The sequence below is a fragment of the Oryza sativa genome, chromosome 6, assembly GCF_034140825.1.
Source record: "Oryza sativa Japonica Group chromosome 6, ASM3414082v1".
NCBI lineage: Eukaryota > Viridiplantae > Streptophyta > Magnoliopsida > Poales > Poaceae > Oryza > Oryza sativa.
Genome location: NC_089040.1, coordinates 9,767,506 through 9,794,933, shown reverse-complemented (window position 1 = coordinate 9,794,933; position 27,428 = coordinate 9,767,506). Strand labels below are relative to the sequence as shown.

The 27,428-nt window shown below is 44.3% G+C and overlaps 1 protein-coding gene across 1 annotated transcript; it reads right to left on the bottom strand.

Moving 5' to 3' along the window:
- Window positions 1–3,033: 3,033 nt before the first annotated feature.
- Window positions 3,034–27,205, bottom strand: LOC136356972 (uncharacterized). Its single transcript, XM_066311696.1, has 2 exons — window positions 26,162–27,205; window positions 3,034–3,852 (listed from the first exon to the last, which is right to left on the bottom strand). Exons 1-2 carry the CDS (start codon window positions 27,203–27,205, stop codon window positions 3,148–3,150), a joined length of 1,749 nt encoding a protein of 582 aa, XP_066167793.1. The 3' UTR covers window positions 3,034–3,147.
- Between the last annotated feature and the right edge of the window lie 223 nt (window positions 27,206–27,428).

Genomic DNA, 27,428 nt, shown 5'->3' with positions numbered 1-27,428 from the left:
ATTTGCATGATTGACATAAAACAGCAGCAGGAGGAGTATATATGCCACAGGGGTAGCAACAGCAGGGGCAAATTAACTAAAACAACATGTCTAGATATACTCCTCTTATCAATCCAGAAGAAAAGAGCAAGTGCAGAAAATCTGTTCTTATGCATAAAAAAAGAGCAAGTGCACAAAATCTGTTCTTATGCATAAAAAAAGAACAAGTGTAGAGGTATATAACCACTGAATCAATCATGCAAATTTAAAAAACAGCAGCAGCAAGGGTACAGAATTTGCATGATTGACATAAAACAGCAGCAGGAGGAGTATATATGCCACAGGGGTAGCAACAGCAGGGGTATATAAATGAACAAGTGTAGGGGCAAAAAAATGAACAAGTGTAGATAATCTGTTCTTATTGAGCAATTCATCACTGGCCATTTAATAAGGAACACATTGGGCAGCAGCAGCAAGGGTATATAAATCATCAAAGAATGACAGAAAACAAGTGTATATAGTCTCCTCTTATCAATCTAGAAAAAAGAGCAAGTGCAGAAAATCTGTTCTTGCTCATAAAAAAAGAACAAGTGTAGATAATTTGTTCTTATTGAGCAATTCATCACTGGCCATTTAACAAGGAACACATTGGGCAGCAGCAACAGGGGCAAAGATACTCCACAGGGGCAGCAACAATAGGGGTGTATTAACATAAAACATCACTGGCCATTTATCTAGTTAAAATCATGCAAAATTCAACCAATGCAGCAAAATTAATCCTAAAATCATCTAATACAAAAAGACTAATTCATCTAATACTGCATATATTTCATCCACAAATAGTCCAAATTCATCACCTCATATATTTCACATCTCAAATATGCATATATTTCATCAAAAAAATGAGACAGTACTACTAACTTCATGTAAACAGCAATTCATCCATTCAATTCAATCAAGTGTAGATAATAAAACAGCCCACAATCATTTATGTGGCAGCAGCAGCAAGGGTATATAAATCATGTATGTAAACAACAATTCATGCAATTCACCTATTCATAGACAAAAAGGGTATATAAATCCACAAGTTTAGATAATCTGCAAAGTTCCTTAATCATCAAAGAATGACAGAAAACAAAATGCATGGAGAATTTTGGTGTCTAGGTCGGTTCCGTCCATGGACTACACTGACCAATCCACCAAAATTCCCCATGCATTTTGTATTCTGTGATGGTTTGATAACCTCGGAACAACATTAAATCTGCGGCCAATCAATCAATTCTTCCATTTGAACTAAATTTCAAACCCTAAACCTAATAAAGTTCCTTAATTATCAAAGAATGACAGAAAACAAAATGCATGAAAAATTTTGGTGACTAGGTCGGTTCCGTCCATGGACTACACTAACCAATCCACCAAAACTCCCCATGCATTTTGTATTTTCCATTTGAACTAAATTTCAAACCCTGTATATGCTTTATTTATAGGAAAAGGGAACATAACCCCTAACTAGCTAGCTAGATAAACTATTTCTAGCTAGCTACCCTACCAAGCTAGAAACACTGTTGCCAATCTATCAATCCATCCTTTTTCAGCTAAATGTAAACATTATCCCCAAAATTCAATAGTTCTAGCAAAAGGGAACAAAACAACATATAAAGCAGTACACACTCCATGAATGGTTACATGTCAAAATGGCACTTAAATCCACATTCAAGTTTCAAACTAGCTACACATTCAAGTTTTAAATAACAGTTGCAACAATCTGAACGGAATGACAAAATTCATCGTTCATCCAAAGTTCATCATTCATCCAAAGTTCATCATTCATTCATCCATTCCATTGCATCATTTATTCATCCATCCACTGCACCATTCCATTCATGGGCATCAGAGAGAGAGGGGTACCTGGAGAGGAGACGACGAGCAGAGGAGGCGGCACACGGCGACGACGAGTCCCGGCAGGCGCACGGCGCACGGCTTCTCAGCACGGCGGCGCGGCGGCGGCTTCTTGGCACGGCGGCGCTGAGGAGGAGAAGAGGGGGTTAATCGGCGACCAATAGTAAATGAGGGGAGGCGGGGGGAGTGGGCTCACCGTGGAGGTCCCAGTCGAGAGGAGGAGGCGGCGGAGAGGAGATCCCGGTGGCGGCGACGACGGTCCTGGCGTGGCGACTGAGAGGAGGTCCCGGCGGCCGTCGAGAGAGTGAGTGAGGCGGCAGCGGTGGAGAGGTCGAGGCGGCGGTGGGGAGGGCGGCGTAGAGGGCGGAGATGGCGGTAGAGAGGGCGGCGGAGATGGCGGCGGAGAGGTCGATGGAGATGGACGGCGGCGGTCGAGAGAGTGAGTGAGGCGGCGGCGGTGGAGAGGGCGGCAGAGAGGTCGAGGCGGCGGTGGGGAGGGCGGCGTAGAGGGCGGCGGCAGAGATGGTGGCGGAGAGGTCGAGGTCGAGGCGGTGGAGAGGAGGGCGTAGAGGGTGGCGGAGAGGGCGGAGAGGGCGGCGGATTTGGCGGCGGCGAGGACGGCGGTGGAGAGGTCGAGGCGGCGGTGGAGAGGAGGGCGTAGAGGGCGGCAGAGAGGTCGAGAGAGGCGAGGCGGCGGTCGAGAGAGTGAGTGAGTGAGAGTGGGCGCCGGATCTGGATCGATCTAGAAGATGTCCAACCCTAGGTCAACCCTAGTCAAACTCACCTGTGACGGGCTCCAACTATGTGGCCGTCACAGGTGGCCTCACCTGTGACGGGCGCCAACCGTGGAGCCGTCACAGGTAAGACCACCTGTGACGGGCCCAACACTCTGGGCCGTCACAGGTGAGGTCACCTGTGACGGCCCTACAGATAGAGCCCGTCACAGGTGAGTTTGCCTAGAGCAATTTTATTTTATTTTATTTCACTTAGTTCTTTTATTTTCCTTAACATATTTTCACATACACTACATATTTTTTTATACTTAATTATTTTATTTCACTAACAGTAGTAATTGCACTTCATTATTATACTACTTTAATTATATTATTTCCAATGCTTATACTTGCTTAATTATTTTATTTCACTTCTAGTGGGTGCTTCACTTAATTATTTTATTTGACTATTTCATAAGCAATATACTATTGATCATTGCGAACATATTAGAGTCATACAGATAACAGACATGTAGACATAAACTACGTACATAAATTACAAAAATAATCCTTCCTCATGGTCGACATGTGCATATTGAACTTCATCTTCTTCCTCCTCCTCTTCTAGAGGTATTTCTTGACCTATGCCGTGGACGTGCTGGTTGTAATCATCCTCGTCTGCAATATTGTCCAATCCAACAATTCTCCTTTTCCCTTCACGAACAACATGTAGTTTCTTGTTACACGGGTCAACTATGTAGAACACTTGAACAACTTGTTTGGCGAGAACGAACGGTTCATCCTTGTACGCGTTGTTAGCCAAGTTGACAGTGGTGAAACCTTCATTGTCAACTTTTACATTGCGAAGATCGACCCATCGACAACGAAACAACGGGACTTTGAACTTCAAGTAATCTAGCTCCAATATTTGCTCAACTCTACCATAGTATTGATCACGACGACCACCGTCACTAGCAGCCTCGATGCGTAACCCACTGTTCTGCACTGTGCATTTGCTGTCTTGCTTGACCGTGTGAAAGGTGTATCCATTTATGTCATATCCTTGCCAGGTGGTGGCACTCCATTCAGGACCCTGTGACAACCACTGAAGTGTTTCACTAGGCAAGTTCTGCAACCTGGCAATTCGGTTCTTCAGCCACTCGTTGAAAGAAGACATGTGCTTATTCCTGACCCAACTCTCTGATCGGCCTGGGTTCTCTTGTCGGATAACTGCAAGGTGTTCGTCAACGTACGGCACCACCTCAGTCATATGCTGTAGTACTGTGAAATGAGCTTTATCGTACACCTTCCGATCCAACCTAATAGTCTTTCTTCCAACAGTACCAACACCGTCAAGCCTCCCTTCGTGATGAGATCGTGGTAATCCAATTGAAGATGTTTCTGACATGTAGTCCACACAAAATTCGATGGCCTCTTCGGTGGTGTAACTCTCGATGATACTCCCCTCGGGGTGTGAACGGTTCCGTACATAACCCTTAAGGATCCCCAGGTACCTTTCGCAAGGATACATCTGCGTCATGAATGCTGGACCACAGCACTTTGTTTGCCTCACAAGGTGCACCGGAAGATGTTCCATTATGTCAAAGAAAGTTGGAGGAAAGTACATCTCAAGATGACATAGGGTTCTCACAAGTTCTGCCTGTAGTTCATCTAGTCCCTCGGGATCAATGATCTTCTGGCCGATTGCATGGAAGAAGGAACACAACCGCTGGATCGTGTGTCGCACCTTAGGAGGCAAAATATTCCTTATTGCAACGGGCAACAGCTGTGTGATAAGAACGTGGCAATCATGCGACTTCATTCCAACCAACTTAAGATCTTGCAGTGAAACGAGCCTACTGATTCTTGATGAGTAACCAGATGGAACCTTTATACCACTCAAACATGTTAGCAAATCAATCTTCTCTTCTTTCGAGAGAGTGTAGCAGGCTGGAGGAAGGTAAACCCTGCCGGATTCCGTGGTTATGGGATGTAGCTCCGACCGAACACCCATATCTTCCAGATCTCGTTGGGCGTTGAGACCATCCTTTGTAGTACCTGGGTTAAGCAGTAATCCCATTAAACTCTCGCATACATTCTTCTCGACATGCATCAAATCTATGCAGTGGTGAACTTCAAGATCCTTCCAGTATGGTAGTCTCCAGAATATTGACTTCTTTTTCCACATGCTCATCTCTTTTGTCTTTTGTTTTTCCACATGCTCCTCTGTTTTTTCCTTCGATGTGCTCTTCTCTTTTCGCTTTCCAACTTTCCTCTTTTTTCCAAACTCGTTGGTTATTCCCATCACTAAGTTGTGCACCTCTGTCCCTGTTAGCTCTGTCGGGGGTCCGGCTGTATCTCTGTGTCCATTGAAATTCTTTCTCATATTCCTATACGGGTGATACCTTGGGAGAAATCTCCTGTGACCCATGTAGACCGTCTTGTGTGAATGCTTCAACCATTTGCTTCTTGTTTCCTCCATACACTCCGAACACGCCCATTTCCCTTTCACAGTTTGGCCAGAAAGGTTGCCAAGGGCCGGATAATCGTTGATGGTACAAAACAGCATCGCATGGAGGTTGAAATACTCTTGTGCATATGCGTCCCATGTTCGTGTGCCCTCATTCCATAGCCTTTCGAAGTCATCGATTATCGGTTCAAGGAACACATCGATATCGTTGCCAGGTTGTCTCGGTCCTTGAATGAGCATGGCAAGCATAATGTACTTTCTTTTGAAACACAACCAGGGAGGAAGGTTATAGTTAACAAGCAGAACTGGCCATGTACTGTGACGACTGCTCAAATCACCAAAAGGATTAATGACGTCCGTACACATTGCGAAACGCATGTTTCTTGGGTCATTTGAGAATTCCTGGTAAATCCTATCGATTGTCCTCCACTGCACTGAATCTGCTGGGTGCCTCAGCATAGTATCGATTTTCCGTTCTTCAGCATGCCAGCGCACAAGCTTAGCTTGTTCCCTGTTCGCAAACATTCTCTTCATGCGCTCCGCAATTGGGAGATACCACACCACCTTTGCTGGGCCTCCCCTCTTTGACTTACTTCCTTCACCTTCACTCTTTGCTCGTTTGTATCTTGATCCCCCACAGATAGGGCAGACATCCAAGTCAGCGTATTCCTTGTAATACAAAATGCAGTCGTTCGGACATGCATGAATTCTTCTGACCTCCAGGCCCAACGGACATAATACTTGCTTCGCTTCATATGTCGTCTGAGGTAAATTGTTCCCCTCTGGCAACAGATCCTTTAACAGCTCAAGGAGTTCTGTAAAACTCTTGTTCGACCAGCCATTACTAGCCTTATGCTTCATCAGTTCCAACACGCATGACAACTTGCTGTGCTTCGACTTGCATCCATCATACAACGGCATCTGGCAATCTTCCACCAACTTACTAAACTTCTCATAATCTCTGTCGTTATCCTCTGCGTCTTCAATGTCATGCAACATTGTAGATAGACATTGAGTGTCCAAATCTATGGTCTCTCCACCTAAAGGAGAAGGTACGAACATGCCTTCTCGAGCTGCGGCGGTGTTCTCTACATCCTGATCCAACACTTCTTCAGCTGCGACATCAGGTGCCTCTTGCTCTCCATGCTTGGTCCAGCAGGTATATTTCTTCATGAATCCATTCATTATCAAATGAGCATGCACTTCATCCTTGTCTTCGATCATCTGTTCATTCTTACAGTCCCTACATGGGCACAACATGTGCATGCTCATCCTACTTTTTCTGTCATTATCCGCAAATGTGACAAATTCAGTGACCCCCTCTCTATACTCGGTAGACGAACGATGCGCATAGTACATCCATCTACGATCCATCTGAAATCAACAACATACGAAGAAAAATAAATGATGATCGATATGTTGAGAATGAATGGAGAATAATGTGTTTTTTACCTTGAATTTTAGCAAAAAATCGCCCCCTTGCCCTCCCAACCGATTTGTGAACAGTACAATGGTCGGGATGGAAAGCAGTTGGCAGTTTGGGGGTATTTATAGACCCAACACACCTCAAACGGGTTAGATAAAAAAAGCCCGTCAAAGGTATTGCTCATACCTTTGACGAGCTTCTATTCAACGGCCCGTCACTGGTATCCGCTCACCTGTGACGGGCCAGAAATGAAAGCCGTCACAGGTGACGGCCCATCACCTCTGACGGCTTCTAATGTATCGGCCCGTCACAGGTGGGGGGATACCAGTGACGGGTTGGAAGAAAAACTCGTCACTGGTATACCTCTGACGGGTTTTCCTTTCGGCCCGTCACAGGTGAGGGGATACCTGTGACGGGCCGCGGCCAGATGCCTCACCAGTGACGGCATCCCGTATAACCCGTCAAAGGTAATGGTCACTACTGACCAATTCGTTTGCCCGTCACAGGTATCCCGTCAGAGGTGTGAGGATCTGGCGTAGTGAGTGCTCAGTCTTGACTGCTTTTTGTTCAAGTACCCTGTAATTAGAAACAAAACACAATCACGAACCATAGAAATAATTGGAACAAAAGCATGAAGGAGGCAGTTCATAGTAGAGTCCAATTCTCTAAGGCAAGCAACGTTGCAGATTAATTTCTCCATCAGGAGGCAGGCATGCAACATTTAACCCAGCATGCTGAATAAATTTAAATATTTCATTGCATGCACATTTAGCATGTCTAGATGTTGCTTCGTAGCATGTAGAATTGAAGATCAGCAATAATTGAGCTAATTACTATACAATAATAGAAGTTAACATAAATGTGACATATATAACATGGTAAATATATAAATGTCATGTTAACATCAACTATAAGAATTCATAATTATGTTTGACAGATTTCAAGATTCATCTTATTACATTTCTATTGAATGCATATGAAATTAACAAGATTTTATATGTTCCTGCAATTCATAAATTTTATATGACCCAAAGCAGCAATAACTTAGTGCATGGAAATATGTTATGTGAGATATTATAAACAGTCAAGGACAGAAATAGAGTTCAATGATTTAGTTGCTCAAATACGACAGTGTAAATCTTTGAAGGACTGGCCAATGCTTTGATTGTTCTGAAAAAATACAACGTGCATGACAAAAGAGAGAGAAAATTAGTATTCAATAGGTACAATTTCCATGACATGGTCCTGAATTACGTGACAAATTTGCATATCTAACTTTGAGCTGACAGTTAAGGAATCAGATCTACAAGGAAAGCTTGAAATAGCTGCTTAGTTAGGTCCTGTTCGTTTCCACTACAAGCAGTTGATCAAATTTTGGATTTTCGTGGCATGCTTTTCAAACTGCTAAACAGTGCGTTTCGTGTGAAAAATTTATATATGAAAGTTGTTCTAAAATATCAGATTAATCATTTTTCAAGTTTGTAATAATTAAAACTCAATTAATCGCACGTTATTACCATATCATTTTACGTGAAACACTTAATCTTTATCTTTATATTCATCTTTAGGAGATTTAAACGCCACCTTAGGCAGTGACTAAACATGAAGCGAATTATTAGGTAACCTATGGGATTGGGCCCATGAAGACCCAACCCATATATACTAATTTGGCCTACACCGAAACCTTCCATATACGAAATAGGGGTATATAAGGAGGAGAGTAGCTACTCATTGTGTACTTGGTGCTAGAGAAAAGAATGAGAAGAGAGTCTCACCCCATATTCTTGTGTCTTCACTTTTTCGTAGATAACCTCTAGACTATGCATGTAGCAAAGGGGTTGCATAATAAAAATAAACCTATTCCACAACAATTAATAGAAGGAAAAAATTTGCACATATATACGATATATATAAACTGGGAGAAAACCAGCAAATAAACCAAGTAACTTTGTAGTTTGGAAAAGAGATAAATAGAAACAAAATACAAGGGATCGTCATTGTGGATCAGCATAATAATTCAATAAAGAACAGATAACAGTCCCTCCAAAAGCTGTCTGCGCGTGTTCCCCCACTTTTCTTTCAGTCATAGCAAAACATTTTCTAGCGATACAGAAAATAAATAAAAATTCTCAAAGATCTACAGGGAACAAACTAGAAGCTGGGGAATTGAGGGTACACGTGTACTGTCAGAAATGTGAAATATTTTCGTGAGCAACCATATAGGAAGTTACTAATACCCTCATAAATTTCAGTAGGCACAACTGTACTCAGCAGTTTCTTTTCAACAACAAAAAAAAAAAAGCATAGCTACACCTGTGCGTAAAAAAGTCACTGGAACTGGTGGCTGATCGATCCAGGAATATTCCGGCATTTCGGCAACGTGTTAAAGAGGCTTGGTGACGGACCATGCCCGTGCCAGCAGGGTCTGTTTTTGTGCCGGGACAGCTAGGGTTAGGGTAGAAGTTTGTGCTTGGCGCCACCCGCTGCCATACGCCTTCCTTCTCAATGCAGACCACGCGCTGCCGCCGCAGAAGCCAACGTCCAGCGAGCAACCAGCAACAACTGCAATGTTAGCAATAATCTTGTCTTCATATGCATTGTTATATTTTGTTTGCATGTAGTTTGTATAGGTCTTGCACAAGGTAAATAGGTAATAGTGTGTGGCAGCAAATGAATTCCGAGCCAGTACGTGTGAAAACGTGCTTGCTGTAAGCTGCGCGATGCGCCCAGACGAACCTGCCGATATATATCTACGATGTGTAAAGGCTGTTCATTAGCATGTAGAACTAGCTAGTGTGATTAGCGGCTACATGAAACCATGTATTTTGGGACGTGTAGAGGTGCATGTGCACTTGCTGCCCTGGTCAAATGGCCATGAAGTGATTTCTAGGCTGAAGAATAGGTACTAGTTAGTGGGTTAACTGCATGGCATCTGCACGTTGCAGTATGGCACAAGTCTCGGCGAACTAATTAAGTTGGCTAGTGGTTATCTTATGCATGTACTTTGAGTCTATAAAAGAAGAAGAAAATGATGTGAGCAGTGAGTTGCCGCATCACCGAAAAATACTGCTTCTCGTGTTGCTTGTTATTTGTGTGTCTATCAAAACAAACAAGTGTTATGTTAGTGATTTGCATTTCACAATAGAGAGGGAGTGATTCCCAACATGCAATTCTTGAAGGCGACGATGCCCTCCGTCGCCTCATGCCACCTCGAGCTGGTGCATAGCGGGGGGAATCAACTGTTATCCAAAGGAAGTTGAAAGCAAAACGAAAAGGGCGGGGAAAATGAAGGAAGAGGGAGGAACGCAGAGCCAGAGGTGGCTACTTGCCTGCCGGAGGGGGCAGTTTATAAGAGATTCTGCGACATCTTTTTGGAAGATGAAGGTAGGTTATTGGGCTTTCTAAGGTATGGTTGGACCTGGACTGTTGAGGGAAATTTTGCACGAATTACGAGGTGAAAGTTTTTACATTTGCGCCAATGAATTTCAGTATTTAGGCTTTAATTTCATCAGAAATCTTAAATCTTTAGCTGTTTTCTACACTAATATATATTTTCCTCCCAAACTCTCCTTTTATTCTATTATCAGTGAATCCTCCCATGTAGTATATCTTTAATGGTGCCAAGGTTCCTTTAACGATTCATCAATGTACAATGGCCATATACTTATTAAGATGCGACAGGGGTTGGCATCTTAACTTGTTAGCGCGTCACCTCTCACAAGGACGTGAATTTCTGCTTTTTATTTAGAAAGGAATAAAATACATGACCGATCATTAAACTTGAGAGAAGGTGTCACTTAGGTCCGTGAATTTGAAAATTAAACATCTAGGTCCATCATCTTGGTTTGAAAATTAAACCTCGTTTAACCGGGGATGACCACCAATGTGGCGCTCCACATAGGCATCACTTTTGCACTTAGCCTGTCTGTATCTCGCCAGAGCGGTAATTTTACAATTAACCCCTTTACTACAGTATTACCCGGAAATCCACAAAGTCCCCAAATCCGTTTTTGAGTTGTTTTCGAGAAGTGCAGCATCTGCTTGCAATAAAGGTACGGTGTCTTTGTTGTTAAGAGTGAGTTCTAGGTTTAAGTGTTTAACCATGTTTGGTGATAGTCTATTGGACTTTTTTTTGGAGAAATCAATGTTGAAAGTCAGCTGTTTTCTTTTCTAACGAAATCAGGACAGCAGTATATATTGAATTGTTTTTCGAGGGTTAAATAACAGAATCAATTCGGTCCTGTGGACACAGTTGTAGATTATTTCTTAAGATTTCCATGATTCATCATGGTAAAGGACACGCTGAGGTTGGATGTGTAGAACTGCGGATATATCTATTTTAGTATATCCTATCTAATTTTCTACGCATATTTTGAGACCTGTTTTCAAGTGCGAAATAGGCCATTTAAATAGCAGAATAAAAACATGCTTTCTACATAATGGTTGTAGATATTGTTAAGTAGGTTTTCCAAATGTACTTATTTGCAATCATATAGCCTTTTTAGATTTCAATAAAGAAGTATGTGAAGCAACCATGTTGTTTATGGTCCAAGTGGCATTCCTTGTTTTTGTGTGTTTATGGGTGAGGCCAATCATGTTATTCATTATTTTATATGCATGTTTGAGTGTATATGCTGATGTTGGCTTGTGAATAGGTGGTGGTTCTTCAGATCTATTTGGCATCATCTCCTGTCTATTATTGGCAAGTGAATCTAGTGGTCGTTTTCTACGGTTTTAGCCTGTTATTTTTCTACCTTTAGTTTGAAATTATATATCAATAACCAGGATAGTAATATATGTTGAAAGTGAGTGTTTACTTAACTAAATAAATGATGTCTACTTTTACTACACTATTTATGATCGGGCTTTATGTTGTTGTTAAGAATAATGTTATACTGATTTCCAATGGATCATTGTGGTTTTGATATTATTACTCTAGAATTCATCATACGTTCACATCACATGTGCATTGCATTTGGAGTTATGTCACAAACCCAAGATTGGGACCATACTGATAGAACATCATATATTGCCGTAATATGATGCAACTTCACACCTTGTTGGGTGTGAAGGCAGGATATATTGCTTCTACGCTTCTGCATTCTAGGATATGAAAGTCATATATTCTACTGAGTTCATCATGACAAGGCTTCTTTCTCCCATGGTTATGAAGATTTGATTTATCGTGACCTATGAACTTATGAACATTAAATGGTTTCCTACGACCTTATGTTTTTGTTTTTATTAAACCATTCTAATGAATTTGTAGTTCAAATATTTTATTAATGCAATTTGCTGGCTTAGATTTATATTCACAGCTCTACAGTCTTCCAGTACAATATAATGTGAGAAGCATGTCTGCACTTCACATTGCCAATTTAATATTAAAGTTGTCATGTTTTAATAATAAAGGATATGCACCACTGTTAAGTTAAACTAGATGAACCTGATAGTCGAACTTATTTTCTTATTCTCTTGTATGTCTTTTCTCATTGTTACTATGATATTGGCTATTCGCAATGTTATACCTTGGTTTGATGCTTCGAGAATGTTTATGTTTTAGAAGAGGTGCTGCCGAAATTTGCAATGTTTGGCATAAATGTATGGTTGTTTAGTACTACCTTCATCCCAAAATGTTGCTATTTAGTATAGAATGGGACATTTCCTAGGGCTACAAATATGGACAGGCTTCCTGACCAGTTCCGTAATCCTGGGAAATGTCTCATCCTATATTAGGTAGTAAAATTTTGGGGAGGAGGTAGTAGCATCCTAGCATTGTAGTTTCTAGGGTGTTACAGGCTGCCTGCGAGACCCATGTGTACATTGTGTGCGACATTCAAATAGTTTGACATGCAATTCTACATAGTGTGCGATCGAAATATATAAAAAGTGATTCAAATAGTACATACCATTTGTATAAAGAAAAAACTTGTAGTGCAAGTGATATGTGATATTCATGTGCAAGTTCGTTCAAATATGGATAAATGGGGTGAGATTTCATAACCTTACATGTACATTGTTCCAAATGCTATAACGTGCAAACTGTAGTAGGAGTAGGACTAGGCAATGGAGAACCCAGCATCACGATATCCTTTACGACATCAAAAAACTTGCGCCATTCATCTAATAGGGATATTTCATCCCTCACATCGCGATGAAATGGGAATTCGCAAGAGCCTTTATTCATCACATGTGAGGTTAGCTGGGGAAAAGAGTTGGCTGCTCTCAGTCGTATGGGCTGGCCTATTTGTGGACCAGGAATCATCTGCTCACAGTGCAACATGGATCAGAAAATCATGATCTCACCACTTTGCAGCCTGCGGGCTGTGGTTATGCAAATGATGTTTGGGTTGTGAGGATTTGCCTGTCGGGTGACCTGCCGGGTTTGCAGAACTGGAAGCATAGTTCCGGAATATGATCGTGGACTTATTCGATTTGGGAGTAATTCTCGCAACGAGGATGATTTGAACGGAGAGAAATGTGAAGGTCTTCAACGCAACCACTATTTAGCCTTAGAGTTGGTCCATCTAACCACAATGAAAGACGGATTTAAAAGGAGGCTGTTTTAATTTCCTTGCAAAAAGTACACCATAGGGCAGTGATCCCTAACAGCCTTTGAAGGTATTATGGGACCCCTGTCGACCTTGTCAAATGTCCGTGATTTTATTTCATGATATATAATACTTTTATGGTTTTTGATTAAAATACTATTATTTAAGAAAAAAGTCACAACCACATCAATATAAATTGTCCAAAACTTTTGAAGCTTGAGTAACCAGAAAGCTTGGTGCGAATCACATGCATGGTTGCAGTGTGCTCTAGTTGAACCAGATCAAATGAATCATTCTTCCGCTTCCTTTATTTAAACTCCTATTGTCCTACTACAAATTGGGAGCAACCACGCCTTGTCCATTCTTCTGGGTTTGGGATAATTTGGAGGGGATATGGATGACACTTATCTAAGCTCGTACATACCGGCACTATTCAATAGCCAGTACTAGGGAATTTGAAGAGTATTTCACAGCGACACTAGATATCTCTTAACAATCAAAGTAATTTCTTGATGCAAATAGTAGGACTAGGAGGCATCTCAGAAAACAAAAGCACGCTACTACCGCTCGAACAATCTTGAGATTTATCAAGCTCCATGCAGAAAAAACCTCTTCTGCACCATATGCCAACCGTGCTAGCCAGTAGCCACTCTCATACTGCAGACGGTTGAGCCTTAGGCATGGGATTATGAGAACTTCGAAGACTAGTGGTGCATAACTAGAAGCAAAATTTGGAATTACGTAGCTGAGTCTCCGATTCAGGAATCCTCATCAGTTGGATGATTTGAAACGATTGAAATGCTTGGATATTCAATAGAGCCATAATGTGGGCCTTAGATCTAGTCCATTTGATAGAGAATGAATGGCGGGTATGAAAACAGGCTGCTTTGTTTCAAAACAGAGTGATGCTTAGGCAAGCGTGTGCCTTTCTCAGCATGGGTGCTATGTTTCATTGTTTTCTTTTTTTTTTTCTGTTTCAGAGTTTGTAATACCCAGCTTGGGGTTTGATAATCATAACTTAATTGTTGATCTTGTAAAATATGCTATTTTTCCACCTTTATAAAATTTATCATTAATTGCTCACTGCCATTCAGAAGAAAAAAGTACAGCATACAGATAGCATGGATCCTTAACAACCTTCCAAGGTACCATGGGGCATTTATTGACAATAATTTTATGATTTTCTATTAAAATACTATTACTTCCAAATAAAAAAACAATGAGAGCCATATAAATATAACCAGTTCATAACTTGTGAAGCCCGTGTAGTCAGAAAGTTCGGTATAGTCAGTACCAGTTGCATGTATGGTTGCAGTGTGTGTTCCTTTGTATTATGTGTCTCTCGTTTATATAGCAAGCATAGATGGTAAATCGGGTACATGAGAAATGTCCGTAGAACGAATTAAGGTGATCTAGTTGAACCGGATCAAATGCACTACTTTTTCTGGATAACTATTACAAACATGGAGCAGCGACACGCGCGCCGATACCTCCTTCCTTCCTCCATATCTGGGAGAAGTTGGAGGGGAAAAACATGACGATTATATATACGCACAGTCCAACACCATCCCATAGTCAATATTAGCGAAGAATTTTCTGCAATGACAATATGACATATGTTAGTGCAAATAGTAGGACCAGAAGGCATGATTCTACTTGAACTCTGTTCATAATCAAGTCTTAGATGCAGAAAAAAACCTCTTCACCCCATATGCCAACCGTGGTAGCCATTCCCATGCTGCAGTGGAATTGAGCCTTAGACATGGAATTATGTGAAACGTTCCGCCCAGTTTCCGTGGTGCAGCAGGGGTGCTCGGCAGATCGTCTGTGATCCGCGGTGAGGCGTGCCATAGACGATGGCATCACCGTGCTAGTACTTGTTGTTTTAACACCTTGCATATGCCACTATTTTTCAATCAAAACAGGCATTTTTTCTGCGACACTTTAAATAAAATAAATTAACCGTGTAGGTGGCATATAGATAATTACTAGTTTATGAAGTAATAAAAAGTTGGTTCTGTCAACATGGCTTTCTATACAACAGTTTTCAATGTTAGAACTTTTTTTTTTTGTTGATTATCTCCGTACGTATTTGATGCTCGGACAGGTAGCATAAAAATTAAATCAGTGGACATTAATTGTAGCTCAACCAGATCTAACCAATCGTACATTTCAGCTGGCAGACCCTACTATAAAATGGGAACATGCTGCATCTTGCCTGACTCTGCAAATCTGCATTCAGGAAAGGTTGAGATGAGATACAATGCTGGTTGTATTGTCTTCTGCAATGGCTCCTAACATGTCATTTGCATATCGTAATCTTCCGGTGCAAAATATTTAGAGGACTAGGATGCTTCGGAGAATACCACAGCGCGCTGCTGATAGAACTTGTTTCAAAAATGTTAAGGCCATCAAGAGGGAACTCCATTGCCAGGGGCGGATCCAACGTGGGTGCAGGGGGGACTCCCACAAAACCCATGGATACCCCCCTAAGCCCCGCTTCAATTTTTTCATCATAGTTGATAAGATAGGAGGTGCTAAAGGTCTCATAATAGCATTTTAGCATAGTTTAATACTGAGATTATGTGTTTATATCGGTGTACTCAACCTCCCTCCAACTTTTTGTTTCTGGATCCGCCCCTGTGACCATTGCCTATAGTCACCAGCCTTGATGCTGCCATTGCGCAGTGCAATTCAGGTCTAAGATTTGTTGATCATGGTCAAAAGCTAAGTACACTCAGTACGGCAGTATGTGCTAGGGTGCATCTACACGATAGTGAGGCCTTGCCAACAGTTGCTGATGCTCTCAAGGGTTGAAGGCTCGTTAGTGCTGTACTGGAGGAAAATAATTGAAAATATATGTTATTTTTAACGGTTTTATAGTTTTTTTTTTTGACTAAATCACCGGGGGGAGAGAATCCCCACCTGAATATATTGAGCCAAATGATCTTACACAGGGCAAGCTTTACCTACGCAAGCGCAGGGGCCCTGGAGGATAGGAGAACAGAATACACGGAGAAATACAACGAGGAGAGAACAGAGAAAGAAAACCTCCTAAAAAATTACAATTGATGAACGACACCTGTAAAAATATCTTGCCAAATTCCAAAACCTACTGCTAAACCCCAACTAATCAACATCCAATTCCTCACACAGCCACAAGCTTGTCGGAAAAGAAGAGAGGCAAGGGAAAGCTGTTGAAGTCCAAGGCCACCCACATGAAGCCATCAAGAAGCTGACTTGATCTTGTTGCTGTTTGGATCAGAGCTCGCCAACGCCCTTTGGGGGAAGGAAGCCCCAAAGGAGGGAGGGCCACTGAAGGTTGCGGCTCGAGGCCACCCGCATTAAGTCTTCTTCAATCAGGCTTTATCAAATTGCTTGTTAGATCAACTTTCTCCAACGCCCTTCAAGGGAAGGAAGCCTCAAAGGAGGGAGAAACACTGATCCTTGCGGTCCTGGACATCTGGAGGAAGAGGGTGAAGACGAGCAGGGATCTAGACAGAAGGGGAAATGGCTAAGGGGATTCTCACAGAGGAAGAACATCAAAGGCAACTTTTGAAGGAGGGCATAGAACCGCAGCAATCCGAGCTGCTAGAGGAGCACAATTTCCAAACAAGCACGCCAGATTGAGAAGAAGTTGAAGGGCAAGATCACCAGGATGTTTGGAACTAGGGGGTAGAGGGCACACAAACGAGAATACTAGGGGGAGGGGAAGGGGAAGAGGTTGGTGTTGCAAGGGACGATGAGGGGGCGGTGGCGACGGCACCCGCAGGACGCACCGCCAAGTCGTGCCATCACCAGCCACGGCATCTCTGGAGGCACGCAGGCCCCTGAGCATCGACCGAGGGCTGGGGCACCGACCACCATTGCCGTCGTCGCCGGCGCACGTCGCCCGAGGCACATGCCAGCTGGGGCCGCTTCGACGCAGCGCCGCTCATGCCACCGCCGTCCACCGCGCCGCGCGACGAGGCGACAACCCCAGATCCGGCCGCTAGGGTCCCGGATCGGTGCGCCATGCCCAGCCATCACCGGCGAGTGGGGAGAGGGGGGGTGGCGCCGACGAGGTCGTGCCGGCCCGCCGCCGCTGCAGCCTGCGCCGCCAGCCGCCACCGGGCACCGGGTCCAGCGCTCCCCACCGCCTCCCTTCCAGTCAGTCCGTGGGAGGGCCAGCTCCGTCGGGCCAGCACCGCCGCACCCACTCTGGCCTCCACCCCGTCGGCCGCCGGCCAGGTCTAGCGGCAGGGCGCCGGATCCGGCCACGGGGGTGCCAGATCCGGTGGTGGCACCGCCGGATCCGAAGCCTCGCGCCGCGCCGTCGCCGTCGCCGTCGCCCACCCATCGCGCGCCGCGTCGTCGTCCTCGCGCTGAGTCGTCGCGTCGCCGGGGGAAGGCCTCGCCGCCGCCCTCACGGCTGGCCGCGCGGAACTCCGGCGGCGCGCTCCGGCGGCGGCGAGGGGTGGGAGAGGAAGGGAGGAGGCAGCGGGGGCTAGGGTTCGCACTCCGTGCCACCCGCGCAAGAGGGCGATGCGGAGGTATCCTTTTTTTTCGTTCGAATGATGTGTTTTTCCATTTCGGTTTTATAGTTATAGATATGTCTTTGGGAGAATTGTGGAAATATACACGTAACACAGAATAAAAACACGAGACTGATTGAATAGCTCATTAGCACGACATAAAAAAGCGGGACCGACGAATTATATAGAATCCATGCGCCGTGCGTGTGTGGTACCGTGTCGGTCGTGTGGGCAGTCTGTGCGGCACTACAACTAGTAGAGAAATCATCTTTTATACCAGTTGGAAACCTCTATTAATCCCAGTTATAACAACGTGACAGGCAGATCAAGATCTATAGAAAAGAACCCATCTTTTATACCGGTTGGAAACCTTTATTAATCCCGGTTATAACAGCCGTGACCAACAAATCGAGACTCAAGATCTTGATCTTTCATGCCAGTTGAAATAACTGGTACTAAAGATACATACCAAGTCATAAAAAATATGTGGGATGTGTGATTCGAACTCAAGATCACATATTACCCTCCCACCTACTACACATATCTAATTTGAAAAGAGATGCTTCCTTTTTCAACTAATCCTGTAGACATCTTTAATACCGTATCTTTAGGCTGGATTGTTGTTACTAAAGAAATCCTTAGATTAAAATGTCTTGCGCCTTTATTAGGTATAATACACACCTTACAAAAGTACAACAAATTAATACACAACTACTGTAAAAGCTCCTTGCCATATAAGTAGCCATGAAGAATGACTCATCACTACACTGGTCAAGGTCACCTGTGACGGGCCCAAACCCTCACCTTTGACGGCTTTGGGCTTGGTCAGTGATCAGTGGTCACTGGTAAGTCCAGTCACCTTTGACGGGTGGCCGGCCGTCAGTGGTGACATCCACCTCTGACGGGCAAGTTAATAGAAGGCCGTCAGAGGTGTTGGTCTCAGCTAGCCTAGGGCTTGTTAGGACCCGTCACAGGTGTCTCATCTCTGATGAGCCCCTAAATAAAGGCCCGTCAGAGGTGATGATCTCCGGTATATAGTAGCCGTCACAGGGTGACCCACCTGTGACGGGCCCGAAAGTAAAGGCCCGTCACAGGTGGGTCACCTGTGACAGTCCGACGTTTGCGAGTCCGTCACAGGTGAGGTTACCTGTGACGGATGTTTCTTCCGAACCGTCACTGATGAGTTAATTCCAGAAAAAAAAATAAATGCTAAATATTGGCTAGCCTCAGGAATTGCTAGCCATGCCCTCTGAAAAACAGAAACATCACAGGTGCCAGTCACCCCCCCTCCATATCACATATTCCCCACCTGCCCAACATCACAGATGCATCACATATCACAGATCCATCACAAAGCAACAATTTACAACATCACATATGCAACAATTTAATTTATTATAGCACACAATTCATACCCCATGAAACAATTCATACCCCATGAAAGTCCTCAAATGATTACCAAAATTTCTTGTATTCTGTTCGTTGTGAACCTCCACAACCTGTCAATAAGAAAAAAAAGGAGAAAACAGATGAATAGTACAACGTAAATCGTAGTTGATCAAATGTGATGACAATTTAGTAAACTACCATAAATATTGCACATATGAAAGTAAATTACATTGTAGTCCATAAAAACATAATTTTTTTACATCGCCAGAAATTATAAAAACATCTTTTTTACATCACAATAAATTATCTAGCCAAGTTCATCAGTCTATTTGGCATGAAAACGTCCTTTCTTGTTCATTATTTCTGCAAGAATAAAGGCGCACACTTCGCCTCTGATAGCGGGGGGGTTGATGGGTGAGATCTTGAAGCCAGCTCTACCTTTCTGTTTAATAAATAAGAGGTTAATTAGCACGTTTTGAATAGCAATGTAGGTATTGAAATGAGCTTATTCGCCATTAGCAACAACCTCAGGGTCGAAATCTTTCACCTCTCTTAGAAGTGTTGACATGTTGTGGCACACGTGGAAACCACATTGGTCTCCGATCTGTTGTGCGCATGCAAACTTGGTGTCATGATAAAGTTCGTCCTTGCCCTCCTTGTGCCGACCACCCTTTTCCACATATGGGCCCCAAGCCATATTTAAGGCCTTGGTGATTTTACTGAAATCATAATCTTTGGACTTATTGGAGTTAAGGTAGGTAACCCTACTCCACTTAGGTACAATGACTAGGAGAATCCAATGTCGCCTGCGCAGTGGTTATGTAGCGTTAGTACTAAGAACCTTAACTTCAAAAACAATATACACGAAGGGTATTGTCCTCTTACTCTTGGTTGTGTGTGCACATGATGTACTCCTTGTCTTGATGGGCCCATAAACACCGGTTGACATAGTCAACCACCTCAGTGAAGCTCTATCGTAAATTAACCTCATTCACCATGGATGGATCAAGGAACCCAACCTGATTACCATGGCGACGACTCTCGATCCAACACAACCTTAAAATATTTACGTATTAAAACTAATTTAATTAGGAGATATAGTCCAATCATATCACAAGTATAGAAGGTATGCACTTACAAGGAGTAGCATTTTAGAAGACCAGTGTCCAACTTCCGGATCCTGAAAAGGTCGAAGAGGTCATCAAAGCCTATAGTTATATAGGCAGGCGACGATAGGAATGGCTGGTGGTCGTGATGTCTAACTATAGATGACTCCCTCATTTTCCGCTTGGCATTGCTTAGCTCCATGTATTGCTTATGTAGCTCTCGGCAAGCAATACCCATCACGGCTAACACATTGTCCTCCACCAATGGCATGCCTAGCTCAAATTGGGCTGGCGCCCTCACGACCTTCCCCGATTTGCTCACCGGCATCGACGTCGCAACCTTGCCCCTTTTTGGCTCCGGCGCCAACTCCCCGACCTTCCCCTTGCCGCGTTCACGCTTCTGGCCCTTGACAAGTGGTGGGGAGCTATCGGCCTTTCTTGTGGTCTTTATTGGAGCCAAGCTTTGAGCTATATCTGCCAAGTCCATATCAGCTCCACCGGGAGAATGAGGTACTGACAATGCCGGTCCACGGGGAGCCTCAATTGATAGCTTAGACTTCGGAGGTGTAAGCTCCGTCGGTCGACTTGGACAAGGAGTCATCTTCACAACTATGTCTTCTTTGGGCCATTGTATGAACGTCTTGCGCGCATCGCCCAAAGTCATGATTTCATCATTTGGGGGCACGGGCAGCGGATAGCCTGACCAGGTGTCCTTTACTATATCGATGGACACCTTGGTATACCCAGCTAGTAGGTCTGCGCCGTGGACCTTGTCTGTAACCGAGGGCTTGAAAGCCATGCCCTCAGCGACTTCAGGAGCGAAAGTTGGGTGGACTCTCGCTAGTAGGACACACTGTGCTGCGCCCTGCATAAGGTGAAAGTTTGAATTTAACATTGGAACGTGTAAATGTCTTTTATTAGATATGGATCAGATAACAACAATTACCTCAATGTGGTCCACTGCAGCTAGTGGTGCGATCGGGAGACCAGGGGCCGGCACCTCTGTGGATGCACAACTACTCCTATGCTGTGACGGACTCGCGTCGTGTTGTACACGAGGAGTTGGTTGCACAGCAGGTGTTGTGACTCGGGGTATATTCATGTCGGCGAGGACCTTGTTAACCCTTTCTTCCACCCTTGCATTCATGCTAGCTTCTAGTTATTGAATGACCTCAACCTTAAGTTCGGCCTTCAAACGAGCGTCCCTCTCTTCCTTGGAGACTTTCCGTTTCCTGTATTGGGAGCTGTACCGAGGGAGTCCATGCTTCCAGGGCACATCGCTACCAATTCCCCGAGTTCGGCCAGGATGTTCTTTGGTTCCGAGCGCCTTTGTGAGGATGTCATCTTCGCGCCTCTTCGGCGCGGACTCAACCTCATTTTGTGAAGCTTGTTCAGCAACCAAGCCCAACTAGAAAAGAAGATAGTCGTTTATACGAACTTGTACTTTATACGAACGGAAATTAGTTAGGTTAAGTAGTAAACTCACCAGTTCCTGATAGACGACGGCATCACTTTTGTTCTCAAATGTGACAGAGCCGTCCGGGTTGACCTTACCCCTTGCCCGCGCCAAGTTGCGAGCTCTTTGTTCAGGGATGTCTGAAAACGGGGCAGGGACATTCGTTGCTGCAGCGGCTACATCTTCTTGGGCCCATATTGCCTCCTTGCCGATGTACCCTGCGGTGCCCAGCCGATGCGGGTGCTCATTCCGCTGTTGCAGTAGGCGATGTGCCTCGCTTGATTCCCTAAACTCTTGGGTGGTCTTGAGAGAGCAGAATTCCTCCCACACCGCTTCGGTTATTTGAGGGTATTCATCGAACGGCGTATGATTGCTGGGAGGGTTGACAAACTCGGTGAAGAGCTTCGACTTCCAATTCTTCCAAGCTTTGCCCATCTTTTGGAATGCCTTCCGCTTGAGCCTATCCTTTGCTTCAGCCGGAAATGTGAACCATTTCTCCATTGCCGTCCAAGCTCGCTCTTTCTCGGCTTCTGTGACCTTCCCGATATCTTTATGGAGGATCCTGAAGTTCTCACGTGCCGCTAGCCCGCAGCAGTTAGACCATGTTCCAATGACAGTCCTGGGCGACGTGGGCCTACCACTAGCGTCAACCTCTCTTATAACTTGCACTGTGGTCGGCCATATATTTTGTGACCGGGGATTTCTACTAGACCTACTTGCACTTGTCCCGCCCGACATCGACGTATGTTGTTCCTGCGGCAATTCTGCAGCACAAACAGAAGGCAATATTTGCTAAGGAGTGCTAGCTAAAATTTATGTGGTCATGTGGTGAAAATTTATCCTATAAATTACCTTGAATTTCGGGTTGTTGGACCGCCGTTGTCGCGGGATGACCTTCGGCAACTGTCTCCGTGGCTGGGTTTGCTTCTTCCTGGATCCTCGCAGGTGTTGGGGAGGGCGGGTTTGCGCCGAGCGTTGACATGGTCTAATTTTCGCGAAAAAGCTTATAAATTTCCTACCATTATACTAAATAGCATTAGATCCAATGTAATACGGGGTATACTATGAAAGATATGGCCTCAGTTTTGCTCAGAAATATGCATCAATTACAATCATTTGCATGAAGGGATAAAAAGAGGAAATCAGCTGCTAGGAGGAAAAAGCAACCCAAAGAAAATTGAACAAGTGTAGTTCATCTGTTCTTATCCATAAAATAGAACAAGTGTAGTTCATCTGTTTTTATCCATAAAGAAAAGAGCAAGTGCAGGAAATTAGAGCAGTAGCAACAGCAGGGCCATATAACAGCACTAGGGGTATATATGCCACAGGGGCAGCAACAGCAGGGGGAGATTCACATAAACAGCAACAGCAGGGGGGAAATTCACATAAACAGCAACAGCAGAGGGAAATTCACTTAGACAGCAAGGGCATATAAATCAACAAGTGTAGATAATCTGTTCTTATGCATAAAACAGATAGAATGTTATTGACATAAAACAACAGCAGCAGGAGTATATATGCCACAGGGGCAGCAACAGCAGGGGGAGATTCACATAAACAGCAACAGCAGGGGGGAAAGTCACATAAACAGCAACAGCAGAGGGAAATTCACTTAGATAGCAAGGGTATATAAATCAACAAGTGTAGATAATCTGTTCTTATGCATAAAACAGATAGAATAGATAAAAAAAATAAACAAGTGTAGATAATCTGTTCTTATTGAGCAATTCATCACTGGCCATTTAATAAGGAACACATTGGACAGCAGCAGCAGGGGCAAAGATACTCCACAGGGGCAGCAACAACAGGGGTGTATATTAACAAGTAGCCCACAATAACAGCAGTAGCAGGGGTGTATTAACATAAAACATCACTGGCCATTTATATAGTTAAAATCATGCAAAATTCAACCAATTTAGCAAAATTAATCCTAAAATCATCTAATACAAAAAGACTAATTCCTATAATACTGCATATATTTCATCCACAACAGTCCAAATTCATCACCTCATATATTTCACATCTCAAATATGCATATATTTCATCAAAAAAAAAAGGAGACAGTACTACTAACTTCATGTAAACAACAATTCATCCATTCAATTCAAGCAAGTGTAGATAATAAAACAGCCCACAATCATTTATGTGGCAGCAGCAGCATGGACTACACTGACCTATCCACCAAAATTCCCCATGCATTTTGTATTCTGTGATGGTTTGATAACCCCTAACTAGCTAGCTTAATAAACTATTTCTAGCTAGCTACCCTACCTAGCTAGAAACACTGTTGCCAATATATCAATCCATCCTTTTTCAGCTAAATGTAAACATGATCCACAAAATTCAATAGGTCTAGCAAAAGGGAACAAAACAACATATATAGCAGTACACACTCCATGAATGGTTACATGTCAAAATGGCACTTAAATCCACATTCAAGTTGCAAACCAGCTACACATTCAAGTTTTAATTAACAGTTGCAATAATCTGAACGGCATTCATCCAAAGTTTTAATTAACAGTTTTAATTAACAAAATTCATCGTTCATCCAAAGTTCATCATTCATCCAAAGTTCATCATTCATTCATCCATTCCATTGCATCATTTATTCATCCATCCACTGCACCATTCCATTCATCGGCATGAGAGAGAGAGGGGTACCTGGAGAGGAGACGACGAGCAGAGGAGGCGGCGCACGGCGACGACGAGTCCCGGCTTCTCGGCACGGCACACGGCTTCTCGGCACGGCGACGACGAGTCCCAGCTACTCGGCGCGGCGCGGCGGCGGCTTCTTGGCACGGCGGCGCTGAGGAGGAGAAGAGGGGGTTAATCGGCGACCAATAGTAAATGAGGGGAGGCGGGGGGAGTGGGCTCACCGTGGAGGTCCCGGTCGAGAGGAGGAGGCGGCGACGACGGTCCTGGCGTGGCGACTGAGAGGCGGTCCCGGCGGCCGTCGAGAGAGGGCGGCAGCGGTGGAGAGGGCGGAGATGGCGGCAGAGAGGGCGGCGGAGATGGCGGCGGAGAGGTCAAGGCGGCGACGGTGGAGATGGCGGTGGAGATGGACCGCGGCGGTCGAGAGAGTGGCGGCGAGGAGGGCGATGGAGAGGTCGAGGTGGCGGTGGAGAGGGCGGCGGCGAGGAGGGCGGTGGAGAGGTCGAGGTGGCGGTGGAGAGGGCGGCGGCGAGGAGGGCGGTGGAGAGGGCGGCGGCGAGGAGGGCGGTGGAGAGGTCGAGAGGGCGGTGGAGAGGGCGGCGGCGAGGAGGGCGGTGGAGAGGTCGAGGCGGCGGTGGGGAGGGCGGCGGAGATGGCGGAGAGGGCAGTGGTGAAGAGGTCTAGGTGGCGGCGGATCTGGATCGAGAGAGAGAGAGACGAGGCGGCGGTCGAGAGAGTGAGTGAGTGTGAGTGGGTGCCTGATCTGGATCGATCTAGAAGATGTCCAACCCTAGGTCAACCCTAGTCAAACTCACCTGTGACGGGCGCCAACTATGGGGCCGTCACAGGTGGCCTCACCTGTGATGGGCGCCAACCGTGGAGCCGTCACAGGTAAGGCCACCTGTGACAGGCCCAACACTCTGGGCCGTCACAGGTGAGGTCACCTGTGACGGCCCCACAGATAGAGCCCGTCACAGGTGAGTTTGCCTACAGCAATTTTATTTTATTTTATTTCACTTAGTTCTTTTATTTTCCTTAACATATTTCCACATACACTACATATTTTTGTTATACTTAATTATTTTATTTCACTAACAGTAGAAATTGCACTTCATTATTATACTAATTTAATTATTTTATTTCCAATGCTTATACTTGCTTAATTATTTTATTTCACTTCTAGTGGGTGCTTCACTTAATTATTTTATTTGACTATTTCATAAGCAATATACTATTGATCATTGCGAACATATTAGAGTCATACAGATAACAGACATGTAGACATAAACTACGTACATAAATTACAAAAATAATCCTTCCTCATGGTCGACACGTGCATATTGAACTTCATCTTCTTCTTCCTCCTCTTCTAGAGGTATTTCTTGACCTATGCCATGGACGTGCTGGTTGTAATCATCCTCGTCTGCAATATTGTCCAATCCAACAATTCTCCTTTTCCCTTCAAGAACAACATGTAGTTTCTTGTTACACGGGTCAACTATGTAGAACACTTGAACAACTTGTTTGGCGAGAACGAACGGTTCATCCTTGTACGCGTTGTTAGCCAAGTTGACAGTGGTGAAACCTTCATTGTCAACTTTTACATTGCAAAGATCGACCCATCGACAACGAAACAACAGGACTTTGAACTTCAAGTAATTTAGCTCCAATATTTGCTCAACTCTACCATAGTATTGATCACGACGACCACCGTCACTAGCAGCCTCGATGCGTAACCCATTGTTCTGCACTATGCATTTGTTGTCTTGCTTTACCGTGTGAAAGGTGTATCCATTTATGTCATATCCTTGCCAGGTGGTGGCACTCCATTCAGGACCCTGTGACAACCACTGAAGTGTTTCACTAGACAAGTTCTGCAACCTGGCAATTCGGTTCTTCAGCCACTCGTTGAAAGAAGACATGTGCTTATTCCTGACCCTACTCTCTGATCGGCCTGGGTTCTCTTGTCGGATAACTGCAAGGTGTTCGTCAACGTACAGCACCACCTCAGTCATATGCTGTAGTACCGTGAAATGAGCTTTATCGTACACCTTCCGATCCAACCTAATAGTCTTTCTTCCAACAGTACCAACACCATCAAGCCTCCCTTCGTGATGAGATCGTGGTAATCCAATTGAAGATGTTTCTGACATGTAGTCCACACAAAATTCGATGACCTCTTCGGTGGTGTAACTCTCGATGATACTCCCCTCGGGGTGTGAACGGTTCCGTACATAACCCTTAAGGATCCCCAGGTACCTTTCGCAAGGATACATCTGCGTCATGAATGCTGGACCACAACACTTTGTTTGCCTCACAAGGTGCACCGGAAGATGTTCCATTATGTCAAAGAAAGTTGGAGGAAAGTACATCTCAAGATGACATAGGGTTCTCACAAGTTCTGCCTGTAGTTCATCTAGTCCCTCGGGATCAATGATCTTCTGGCCGATTGCATGGAAGAAGGAACACAACCGCTGGATCGTGTGTCGCACCTTAGGAGGCAAAATATTCCTTATTGCAACGGGCAACAGCTGTGTGATAAGAACGTGGCAATCATGCGACTTCATTCCAACCAACTTAAGATCTTGCAGTGAAACGAGCCTACTGATTCTTGATGAGTAACCAGATGGAACCTTTATACCACTCAAACATGTTAGCAAATCAATCTTCTCTTCTTTCGAGAGAGTGTAGCAGGCTGGAGGAAGGTAATCCCTGCCGGATTCCGTGGTTATGGGATGTAGCTCCGAGCGAACACCCATATCTTCCAGATCTCGTCGGGCGTTGAGACCATCCTTTGTAGTACCTGGGTTAAGCAGTAATCCCATTAAACTCTCGCATACATTCTTCTCGACATGCATCAAATCTATGCAGTGGCGAACTTCAAGATCCTTCCAGTATGGTAGTCTCCAAAATATTGACTTCTTTTTCCACATGCTCCTCTCTTTTGTCTTTTGTTTTTCCACATACTCCTCTGTTTTTTCTTTCGATGTGATCTTCTCTTTTCGCTTTCCAACTTTCCTCTTTTTTCCAAACTCGTTGGTTATTCCCATCACTAAGTTGTGCACCTCTGTCCCTGTTAGCACTGCCGGGGGTCCGGCTGTATCTCTGTGTCCATTGAAATTCTTTCTCATATTCCTATACGGGTGATACCTTAGGAGAAATCTCCTGTGACCCATGTAGACCGTGTTGTGTGAATGCTTCAACCATTTGCTTCTTGTTTCCTCCATACACTCCGAACACGCCCATTTCCCTTTCACAGTTTGGCCAGAAAGG

What these genes read in the sequence shown, in the direction of transcription:
- LOC136356972 (XM_066311696.1), bottom strand. Translation starts at nt 27,205, where the DNA reads ATGGGAATAACCAACGAGTTTGGAAAAAAGAGGAAAGTTGGAAAGCGA. An exon ending in TACTACAGCATATGACTGAG is followed by an intron (nt 3,853 to 26,161) that starts GTGGTGCTGTAC and finishes CATATGACTGAG; the next exon opens with GTGGTGCCGTACGTTGACGA.